Source organism: Diospyros lotus, chromosome 6, assembly GCF_014633365.1.
Source record: "Diospyros lotus cultivar Yz01 chromosome 6, ASM1463336v1, whole genome shotgun sequence".
In the NCBI taxonomy this organism is placed as follows: Eukaryota; Viridiplantae; Streptophyta; class Magnoliopsida; order Ericales; family Ebenaceae; genus Diospyros; species Diospyros lotus.
This window is the reverse complement of record NC_068343.1, coordinates 13,913,153-13,925,189: the sequence shown is the minus strand read 5'-3', so window position 1 is coordinate 13,925,189 and position 12,037 is coordinate 13,913,153. Positions and strand designations below refer to the sequence as shown.

Sequence of the window (12,037 nt, the reverse complement as noted above, 5' to 3'; positions counted from 1 at the left end):
AATGGTGTTTAGTTTGATAGTAATTATATATTTCTAGAGGCTTTAGTATGTAATTTGGTTTATGTATGAACAGTCGTAAGTTAATGATGTTATCATTTGGTAGTTTGTAACACGTATTTCGGTGTGAAAACACCTTATATGAAACCCGTGGTAGGCCACGATATTTTGATGTTAATGTATCTGTTGCGTTATAATATGTTTCATTTAGTCTTTAAGATTATTGATCTTGTTAGTTAAACGGGCAAGACTAGGGTTTTTGGAATTTTTATCTGCATGTGAAGATTATTTTTGAAATCATCGCGCATGATGAATTTGGAAAAAAAAAAAAAGATTTTCAGGAATTCCCTTTAGTGACACGCCGTGCAAGGTGGGGTGTTACACTAACTATAACACATACATAGTTTTTACAGGTTCAACTGAAATCTCCACTTTTTATGGATTAAGTAGGAGCCCTAGCTTTACAAGAGCAGTTGTAATCTCTATATTTGATTTTTTTTCATTATAAGTTTAGCCACAACCACTGTCTTTCAAAGATAAGACGTAACCTCTTACAAGTTTCACAAAAATTGTGAAAGAATTTCTCAACAGAAAAATATAAAATAATACAATGATTGCTGACATTCTATTGAACAAAAAATAGTTACAATATATGAATGAATAAAACATTAAACTCTCTTGAATAAAACATTCAACTCTTTTGTTTCTAATTTTTTGTTTAGAAATATATTCATAAAACTTGACCAGATAATGGTTTGAAGTGAAATAATATGAACACAAAAGATTATCACTCAAGTAGTGAACTTAGACCTGAGAGGAATCGAGCTTTTATGTGTCTAGATTTAGGTTGGCTTGGTATCACTCAAACAATAGTAACTTGATCTCTTGTTGCACTTGGGATTTTATAGAAGGTTTGAGACTTAATTTTGTTTTGATACCTACACATACTCATAGTTTATTTTGATTTGACTGATCACAGTCAATTTTGTTAAGAAAAATATGCATATTATAAAGATAAACATTTTATACATAATGTATAAGCATATTTATTATCTTATTATAAGACGATGCAATCGTACTGCTTAAAATAAAGAGATAAAGCTCAAACGATAAAAAAAAATAGACATTTTTTTCTTATTTGAGTGGTGGTTATAAAATTCAAAATTTGATAGTCGATACTTGACTACCATATTGTTAGACCATATGCGTCCAAGAGTATATCTTTATGTGTTTTTGTCAACATTCAAAATAAGTATTGATTTGTATTAATTTATTTTTGAGCAATTGTTCAATGATCGTAAAGAAGTTATAAATCGAATACTTAAGTTGTTAAGTACAGAAAGATTCTATTTATAATGTGATCTAAATTTGTTGTCCACAACTAGTGAATAAATTGCGAACACTTTATTATGATAAGGTCATTTTAATTTTACTGAAAGTTTATCTTTGGCTTTCGCAGTAAAATTAAGAGTATATTTTATATACATTGGACTGGACCAATTTGAATTTAATTTGTGACAATGACCACGTGAAATTATTTTTTTTTTAACATATTGTACACGAGACCTTAATCCTGAGTAAATAATGAACTTTGATTATTAACTTTAACTTCTTTGAAGTATCAATGAGTGCGATTAAAATTATTAATCAATATCTCGATACTTTGGGAATTAAAGTGAAGTAACGAGGAACATATATTTACAATACAGAATCCGTCACCTATATAAGGTACGATCATTAACTCGAGGGATTTTTCGATAGACAGTTAAATCTGAGCTCAGTAATTTGACGGTTCTAATCAAATTATTATTGTGATGTGATCACGATCAATTGTCGGATCAAAAATGAGACTTGAGGAATTATAAATATTTTGAAAGAGCTCTCTGGTCATTTTAGTTCAATTTCAAATATTCCAAATGATTGACGGGATTATGTGTAGGATCATTTTGTTAGAGGATAAAATTATTGATTTGATTACTTCAGTAATTTCCATTGACTTGAGAATGCAATTTGGTTCTTTTAATAGAATAAAACAAAATTAATAAATTAATTTTGACTAATCAAGAGTTGACTATGTCAAAATTAAATTATTGGAGCTTAAGTCAATTGAGTTTAATCAGGTCCTCTAGTGGCTTCAAAATAAGAATTGGATTTAAATTATAAAGTTATAATTTAAAATGGATTACATTGAAATTATCATATATTTTTTGACAAATTGCTTGATCATTGGCAATACCATAAATGATTGCAATGTATCTAGATAGATATCATGACTAAATACGTTCCAATATGCTAAGATTGGAAAATATGTATTAGGTGGTTGATATGAGTGATTTTGAGATAAGAAAAATGAAGTCTTCATTTTTCTTCCTAAATTCATATATTTGATTTGTCCAACTTATTTTGAAAAATATGATTTCCCAAAACTGGTATTTACTACATTCTTATATCTTGTGCCCACACACAAAAATGAAGTGTAGTGATAACAAGAAAAGTGTAGAGATTCCCTTGGAATTCTTGAAGAACATCGAGAAAACTTGGAGGTCTGAAGAAGTTCTCAAATGAATAAATATTGATCGTGAAATCACTAGTGAGAATTAAAGCACACTACAAGGGTAACCGCCTAATCTTCTTCGTGTTTTATTTCTAGTAAATAATTGTTTTAGTTTCTAGTTAACACAGAAAAGTGAATGAATCATAATCGTTTTTTTATCGTACGAAAATTTGATTTTCGTTACGAGGAATTACGATTCCAACACATATAGGGTTACTCGACTAATTTGACAGCTTACTCGATTGGATTTTTCATGTAATCAATTATATAAAGGGGTTACTCGAATATAATTAAGTCATTACTCAACTAACTAAAAAAACACAAAAACTTTGCATTATTTACTTGATTACAAGGTTGAGGATTACTCGACTAACATATAACTTCACTCGAGTATCAACATTGGTTACTCAATTGCTTTTAGGTCTAGAGACTTAGCTAGAGATTAATATATTTTCACTCAACTAATACATATATTTACTCAATTTATAAAATCATTAGTTGGTTGAAAAATAAGCTTTACTCAAGTAAAATGATGCTCATATTATATAGTTATAGAGAAACTCTATTATTCAAAAAAGTTAACTCGAGTGATGAAATATCCATACTCGATTTCAAAAGTACCACACTCGATTTAGCTTCAAGCTAACATAACTTTGCATAACATATTTGAGTAGAAACTTATGATTGTCAATTGGACCAAATCATATACTCAATTGATTTTGTAATAATGCTAAGCAATACTCGATTGATTATAATAAAAAACTTTTTCATACTTTGTTGATTTTTATAAAGGTTTTCTCACAAACTTTATAACATACTTAACTAATATAAAAATATACTCGATTATTTTGAAGAGATATACGAGTATGAAGTTCTCAAATTTAAAATGTTTTGGAGATCATCTGTAATACCCCATGTTTAGATAAGCTTGCCACGTAATTTTAATAAGTTTAAAATATCGAAAAAATTAGTTTGATAGCAGTTATAAATACCAAATCAACTGTATGAAGTGTCTCAGAGTAGAATTATCTAAGAAAAATGATATGGTCTCGATATATGTTCCGAGTTAGGATTTATGGTATCGAAAGAAATCGGATCGGAAACAGTTTTCGGTACAGCTAAAATGCAGTTGCTATTTAGGCTGTAAAATCGAATCGTTGTAGGAGACTCCCGAAAAATCAACAGAATCCTAAGGGGGCTCCGATTTTGCGTAACGAGCAACCCTTCAGTGGTTTCGGGATGAAACAATAGCCTGATGAGGACACTGGGGCGAATCGTCATTTTTGACTAAGTTTTGAGTTATTAATTTTGGATTTTTGGTATCGTAATGCAAATTAATTTGAGGTCTAAGGGCATAATTGCAATTAGAGAATTACACAAGTGTAATAGGGATTTGGAATTTAATGTGTAACTTCCCTTAATTTAATGTATAAAATATATGTAATATATATATATATATATAGAATACGTGTGTGCGTGCATGCTATGTATGCCATGCCCTACAAATCCATCCCCATGCCCTGTAAATCAACCGTGCTTTTGCATCTGCGATTTGCGCAAATCTCACGCCTCTGCAAATCCATAACAGCAAGTTGAGTGTCAGATGGCATGGCAGTGAGGGAGCGACGGAGAGCTTATAAATAACAGCTAGAATGAGAAGTAAAGGGGCAGGGAGCTGGCAGCTTGGCCAAGAGAGAGAAAGAGAATGAGGGAGATCGCAAGGAAGAGATCGAGCTTGGGCTGGGCAATTCGAGAGAGAGAAAGAAGGGGGGCCGAATTTGGCCATGGCAATGAGTTGGAGCAGCCATGGCCGCGGCCATGGAAGCACTGCGAAGAACAGAGGGGCCATCGGAGCAGCAGCGCGGTGGCGCGGTGATGGCTGCAAACGCACGGTGTCAACGTGGAGGCGGCCGAAAGTCTGAGAAGCGACAGTCGAGGCTATCAGAGGTGGCCTGGAATGGCTAGTTTCGGCCATGGAAGCTGCAGCCAGAAGAAGTGGGCAACGGGCGGGCGGGCGCGGCAGAGGCAGCCGAGGTTGGGGATGGTGCAGTCGGCGACGAAGGCTCGCGGTGGAGCTGGCAGCGGCAGCGGCGGCTGGTGCGCAGGTTGCGCGGGAGAAGCAGCTCACGCTGGAGAAGAGGAAGAAGAAATGAGAGGAAGAGGAAGAGAAAGAAGAAGAAGGAGAAGAAGAAAAAGAGAATGTGAAGAAGAAAAAAAACAAAGAAGGAAGAGGGAGTTGCAGGCGCGGGAGAGAGAAGCTGGAGGTAGAAGATGGAGTGGAAAAGGAAAAAGAAAAAGAAAAAAGAAAATGAGAAAGAAAAAAAAAAAGAAAAAAGGAAGAAAAATAGGAAAAAATTCCAGGAAATTCCCGAAAAATTGGATTTGGATATTTACCAATATTTCAGATATTTTGGGCAAGAAAATAGTTCGGGCACGTATTTCGGGAATATGGCATGCATATCGAAGAAGCCGGAGAGGCTAAGTCAAGGTAAGTAAAATTTCTTAGAAAATTTCAGAAATTCAAGAATATTATTTTATGAATTTTCGTAGTGAAATATTTGAGAAAATATTTTAAAAATATTTAATTTGGAATTATTGAGGAAAAATAGGAAAAAATAGAGAGAAAATTATAGAAAATACCAGAAATTATGGAAAAAATAGGTTTTAATATTTATTTAAATAATTATGGTGATTAGGATGCTTTGAGGAATAAGTTGAAGTGACTTGTCAAATTTTAAGATTGACACGCAAATCGAGGCGATGCACGAGGTAAGACACGTATATTGAGGTAGCCCGATAAGCTCTAGAAGGTAAATGGTGCTCCCCGATTAAAGTTAGTTTTATGAAAAATGCTTGGTTTGTAAGTGGTTTATGTTCATCGAAAATGTTTTCGTCATATTGACATGCCTTGATATGTATCCATCACGTAGACTGCATACATGACATGACTATGAAATGCACGAATGCACGTTGATATCATTGATCACTCGCATTTGAGGCCGTAGGGAATACGAACTAGCACCGCTACTTTACCAAGGGTGCACCCATACACCTCGACTTCAAAAGAGAGGGCCGCAAAAATGATAGGTAGCATGAGGGGTGCAGTTGACACCTACGAGGAAAGACATTGCATTCATGCACGAAATATATTTTATGTACCCTTACTTAGATGATCCATCATCTAACTTGGGTTTTTGCCCATGGAATATTCAAACGTTTCAAGTGGAGATTGTAGAAGATTCGAGGATAAATGAGGCATGAAATGGCACTTAGCAGGGGCATGAAGAATGAAATGTATGTAGTCCATGTATTTAAGTTCTGCTACTTTAGATTCTGAGCGTTTTGAGGAATGTTGAAGATCTAATAATTTATTTATGATTAATGTTAAGATATCAGGTTTCGATCATTACTTCCGCATTTGATGTGTATAGTGATTCTCTTTCGAGATAAATAAATGGGAATTCTGGGACGATTTCAATGAATGATGTGGTTCAGCTTTAGTGTTTGAAATAAAAAAATTTATTGTCCCAGAATTATCCCAGGTTATAACGCGCCCGGGAAAGCGGGACGTTACATCATCAATAAACCAAATTTATTGAAAATATATTTAATCATTAAAAGATATTTTCTTAATAAATCAAAATACAAAATTTTCAACTCAAACCATATCCCATTCATTGAGCATGTCAGCCATAATTGCCTAGTAAGAAAGAATAATGCTTTATTTCTAAAATTTCTAGTTCACACATATTTGATGTCTAAACTATTTTTGTATACAAAAATTTGATATATGTTAGATATGTATTTTAAGGATACATTTTTATTTGTCTTTGTATATAAAATTTAGGTACAAGGAAACAAGTTGCAATGTATACTAGATATGTATGTATATGTATGCAATGTCCAAGATTTTTAAAATAATTTGAGAAATAAGAATTATTATTTTCGAGGAAATAAAATAATTTTAAATGGCGATTTCTTATGATTTAAGAGCATATTGGTAATATTGAAAAGATTGAGAATCTATTATGTTGAATCATGAATGTGTTGGTAATTTGTCAAGAGATTTCATTTGATATAATTTTCTAAAATGTGGGGTGTTAGTGTAACTTTTCAAAGATTGTTGCATGGTTTTAGTGTAATTATTAGAAATTTTCAAGGCTTAAGTGAAAGTTTATGCTGCAGATTTACAAAAGTCACGGTTCAACATATCAAAAGCAGAGGGTTGGAAACAAATGATTAAATTGGAATTAACCAAATTGAGGGTAGAAAGTATAATTTTTAAAAAATATGCACCTTGTGAATCACCCACCACCAATGTCAAATCCCTAGATCCAACATAGGGATGGAGAAGGAATGGTTGACCAACAGCAATTGAAGGATTTGAGAGCCATAAAATGAGTGTTTTTGATTAGTTATTTTTTTTCATAAAATATAGATATGATTTTTATTTAATTAAAGAGATTTTAGGGGTTATTGTGAGGATCTACTAAAAGGTTTTTATTTCTTATGAGAAAATTCAGCTATGATAAAAAAATAGTAAGTGATGAGTTATTGAGGGTTTTGCGGGGTTGCTAAAAAAAGTATTTTATGAAAAAATCAATCCAATTAGGCATAAAATGTACATAGACTTTGGTTATTTATTTTAACTTTGTTTTAGGGTCTGTTTGGTTAAGCGGTTTGACCGCTTTTAAGCTATTAGTATAGCTTTTCCACTGTCAAGCTTCTTTTATTAAATGTTTGGCAAACTCAAATAACTTAAACGCTCAACAGGTTAAACGCTATTTGAATAGCTTATTCAAAAGTTCCTCCCCCTCAGCTTTTGCAAATCGCTGTGGGAGAAAACGCTACGTTGATCATAGAAATTACCCATTTATCTTCAACCAAAACATCTATTTCCAACCAATATCCTTCATCTTCAACCTCTGCAACCAATTTCCCACTGCCACTGTCGCTCGTCGCCATCCGCCTCGCCATCGCCTCCATCGTCGCCTCCAGCTCCTCCGTTGCCGTCGCCAAGCTCGGCCGCCGCAAGCCGGCTTTTTCACCGCCATCGCAAGCGCAGTTCGGCCGCCTCAGTCCCGCTACCGCCATCGCCGCCTCTGCTTCCAGACCCGCCACCGCATGCCGCCCAGCGCCGTCGCGTCTCTGCCGCCTACTTCACCTCCTCTCGCGATCGTCTCCTACGCCGTCGCCGTCCTCTCTTACGCCGTCGCCCATCTCCTTCTCTGTTGCCAACCTCTTTCTTCAGTTCTTCACTGTGTACATATGTATATATATATAACATGTAATTCGTATATAACATATATTATATATAGCAATAATTTTATACATAACATATAATATATATTAATTTTAATAAAATATATTTTTGAATAATCTAATATAATATATATTTAGATTTTTATGAATTAAATCCAAATTTATACATAAAATTTAAAAATTATATATTTTTAATTATGTTTTATAATTTATTAACTGTAAGTATTTTAGCTATACATCAATTTAATTTTTTTTTAAAAATTATATTTTTTAAATTTTATCTACATTATTTAATATCATGTCTATTTTAGTCTTTTTGTCAAATTCTAATAGCTTATCAACTTTTACAAACCAAACACATAATTTTACACTAATAGCTTAAAAGCATATTTATCCAAACACATTATCGGCTTAAACGCTACTTAATTTAAACGCTATTACACAACTTAAACATTATCCAGCTTTTCAGCTACCAAAAAAATACCTAGCCAAACTAAGCTTTATTGAGATTGTTATGTTAAGAGCGTTAAAACAAATTTTAAAAAACTTTTGGGTCAAAAGTAATTATTAAAAAAATCATAAGTAATTACAACACATTTAAAAAGTATTATTTTACAATATATAATAATATTTGTTAGATGTTTGTATATTACTTATTAGGTTTGCAAACATGTATGCTACATACAAAACTGATCTGTTGACGCAAACAACAGATCAGGGCTCATGTTATATATGTTTAGATAATATTATGTTAGAATATCAATTATTAGATAAGTTAGAATTGGTAATTAAATCAATAATTTTTAAATATAACTATTAGTTGAAGAATAATACTAAGTGGTTGATGGAGTGACTCGATTTTATTAAATCATATTTATATTTATAATTTAATTCTTATTATGTAGTAAGAATTTTAACACATAATAAGAATTAAATTATATATTTATTCCTATCGAATGATAAAGTCAGGTCAATTAAAGCAATTATTTTTTTTCATAATATATTATCCAAGTTGAAACTTTACTTAGTAATTCTCACAATAATAAAAATTCTATAATAATAGTAAACGAAGTGTAAGAGCAGCAGTCTATTAATTTTTTGGGTCAGAGTAGACTTTTAATTTTTTTATCTTTTAAATAGTAGCATTTTTTTTAAAAAAATTAATTAAGAAAAAAACCAACGCAGGTACCGCCCCCCCCCCCCCCCCCTCCCCGTCTCTTCCGCCGCGGGTTGCAGAAAGTCAGAAACCAGTAGCGAGCAAAGGGGCGGTTGCTGACGATGATCACGAGGAGTGCTCGTCAGACCTTCAAGTTTCCCGTCAAGGCCGCAAAATCCTCTCTCTACCTAATCACGGCAGCCGGCGCTGCCACTATCGCCTCCCAAAACCTAGGTCCTCCTCTTTTTCCCATTTCCTTGTCCGACGACTCTACGCCGCTCACTTCCTCATCTTTTTCCGACTCGGTCAGGGCTGGGCTCGGCGGCATCGCCCGGTCATCCCGCGCTATCTGGACGGTAAGATACTCTTCGTCTCGTCTCTTGCTTCGTTTCTTCTCTGTGTAAGATTGATTACTGTATGTATTTTATCTTATTCTCAGTTTTGTTATATTTGCTTTGGCAGATTGCTTCGTCGGTTGTTGATTACAAATATTCCTTGCACGGACTGTCTCAGGATTCGGAGGAGTATAGGCGCGTACTGTCTGAGGTTCGTGCTATATGTTTTCTTGAGGAACGCTTGGTGTTGGACGTTCCCATAGTGTCTACCTTGCAGTTTGTACAATGCAAAAGCACGGAATTCAAATTATACACGTGAATCACGTAGTTGAGAATCTCCAGTGTGATACTCAGACCATTCGATCAAATTAGTTACTTCTTTATTGTACGGAGTTGACCGTAAGAACAAGTGTTATTAAGCCGCTGTGAGACAGTTGCAATAAAAAATATTATGATTACCAGCATTGCTCATATAGATTAGCTTCTCTACTGAGGTTCTAATTGTTTAATTGGCTAAAAATCTTGAATGATTTTATGGGACAGAAGGTCATTTTCGAGGAAGTGGCAACGTCACTAACTTATTAATTTTTTTTATAGGTTTGGGAGCAACATGTATTATGTATGTTGGGGACAGTTTACTAAAGCAAATGGGACAAAAAATGATATTAGTTAGGAATCAGGATTGACTTAGATTTTAATTGCCTCTAATATTTCATGATTTTTATGAAACATATAAGGTCATTTGCAAGGAAGTGACAATGTCATTATCTTATTAATTTTTTTTCCTAGGTTTTGGGAGGAACATGGATTATATATGCTGGGGACAGTTTATTAATTCAAAGGAATAAAAAAATGATATTCTCTAACTTAGGTATCCTACCTACTGGGTTTAAGGCTTCCTGTTGTAACTAACTCACAAATCAGGATATTGCCTGAGATTTTTGTTGGAGATGGTAGCTAGAGACCCATAGTTCAACCTTGCCTTTGTGGTGAACACTCGATGCTTCCTTGTTTTTGTTAGGTTAATCTTCGTTCAGCCAAGAGAATTTTACAATTATGCGAAGCCAACAAAGGTTTCTATGTGAAAGCTGGTCAGTTTGTTACAGCTCTCCAGCGGATTCCCAAAGAATACTCGGCAACTCTTTCATCCTTACAGGACCAGGTGTAATTATATAATCTCTATGTCTATGTCAGAGTTATGTTTTAATTCATATGAATATGATGCTTTTGACTGTCTTTTATGCTAATTTGGTGTCACCTTGCCTTAGGCACTTCCTTGTCCTTTCAAAGCTATAAAAGAAGTAGTAACCAGGAATTTGGGGCCAGATTTATCAGAGATGTAAGTAGTTGGTATTTGCAGAGCAAGGGAGGGTTATTTTATGTGTTATGCTATTTTGATACTTTGGAATTCTCCATGCCAACCCCCAACTTTCTCTTCGTTTCCTGGGGAAAAAAACAAAAAGTTTAATTATCAACTGTAGTAATCATTAATACTTGCCCAGCCATGAAATGTACAATGTCCTTGTAACTACAACAAATGTACGTCCTCACTTAAATAATCTACTGTGTGTATCTTTTGTATGGTATAAATTGTATTTCCCTCTGCATCATGTGATAGTGCTATTGGATTTGCCAGCAAGTGGCATTTAAAATCATCTACCATCTTTATCTTTCGCACGCTATAAATGTACCAATCTTAGCATCTCAATTAGTATAACACTCATCAGTTGGTATTTCAGTAACAGAAAACTCAACGAAATTTAGTAGAATTTTTTATAGTCTTTATGCCAATGCTTTTGTTGATATTGATGTGATATAGGGAGAAACAAGTAGGATTTATTTGTCTTTTTTTGGAGTACAGTGGAAGGTTGAACAACACAAAAGCAGAACCAAGGTTTATCTCCCATGAGGAGGCACCCATCTTCTAAAGTTCATAACTTTTACAGGGGGTCTTCAAGATACCCAAAAAAAAAAAAAAAAAAAACATCGTCCTGAATTTTCCCTTAGTTTAGCAAGAAGATCAGCCCACTTGTTTTCTTGTAGGATGGTTTTAACTGTACAATTGGTTCTTTGAATAAAAAACTTCAAGTCCTCTAGTGAGGTTTTATATGGAGAGTCTCCCTCTATTTCTGCCTGCATGAAGTCAATTGCATCTTTTGAATCTGTTTCGATCTCCATCTCTTTCAGCCCTTTCTCGTGATAATTGTGAGGCCTCTGTAAATGGCCCACATTCTCCCCAAGGCTGTCACGGCCTTGGACCTCTAAGCCAACCGTGTCGGCACTTAGCTCACAATCACCTGCCTGGTGATGGCTAAGAGCCTTTGTTCAGACCTGCTTCTGCCTTGGGATCTTCACACCGCTAAAAGAACCACCACGTGAGAACTCAAGAGAGTAGAAGAGGGAACAAGAGAAAAACCAAAAAAACTCTATTGAGAATGGAATGGATACAAATGAGGAGTTCACCCCTATTTATAACCCTTAGCTATGTGTAACAAAAGATCAGAATACCCCTATTGATCCTTATTTACAACTCCTACAATGTACATCTTCATCCATCTCCAACAAATTGAATAAGGATGAAACCATCCAAAACCTATCTCCTAGGCCTCCATGCAGTGGATTCAATTGTGTTCTTCCATGTGTCACACCTTATTGGGAAGGAGTCTTTTCTCCTCTTGCTATGTGGCAACATTGAGGATAAGCATTCTCTCTTATCTTGCCATGTGGAAACCC

General features: G+C 34.3%; 1 protein-coding gene across 2 annotated transcripts in view; it reads left to right on the top strand.

Moving 5' to 3' along the window:
• Nucleotides 1–9,022: 9,022 nt before the first annotated feature.
• LOC127803841 (uncharacterized) overlaps nucleotides 9,023–12,037 on the top strand; it is a 28,614-nt gene continuing 25,599 nt past the window's right edge. Inside the window, exons 1-4 of one of the 2 annotated variants that reach the window (XM_052340410.1) lie at nucleotides 9,023–9,325; nucleotides 9,432–9,515; nucleotides 10,326–10,466; nucleotides 10,573–10,643. In XM_052340410.1, coding sequence (XP_052196370.1) covers nucleotides 9,092–9,325; nucleotides 9,432–9,515; nucleotides 10,326–10,466; nucleotides 10,573–10,643 — 530 coding nt within the window. In that variant the 5' untranslated portion in view covers nucleotides 9,023–9,091. Of the gene's footprint in view, nucleotides 9,326–9,431; nucleotides 9,516–10,325; nucleotides 10,469–10,572; nucleotides 10,644–12,037 lie in introns of both variants that reach the window. The other variant, XM_052340411.1, reaches the window with a different exon arrangement.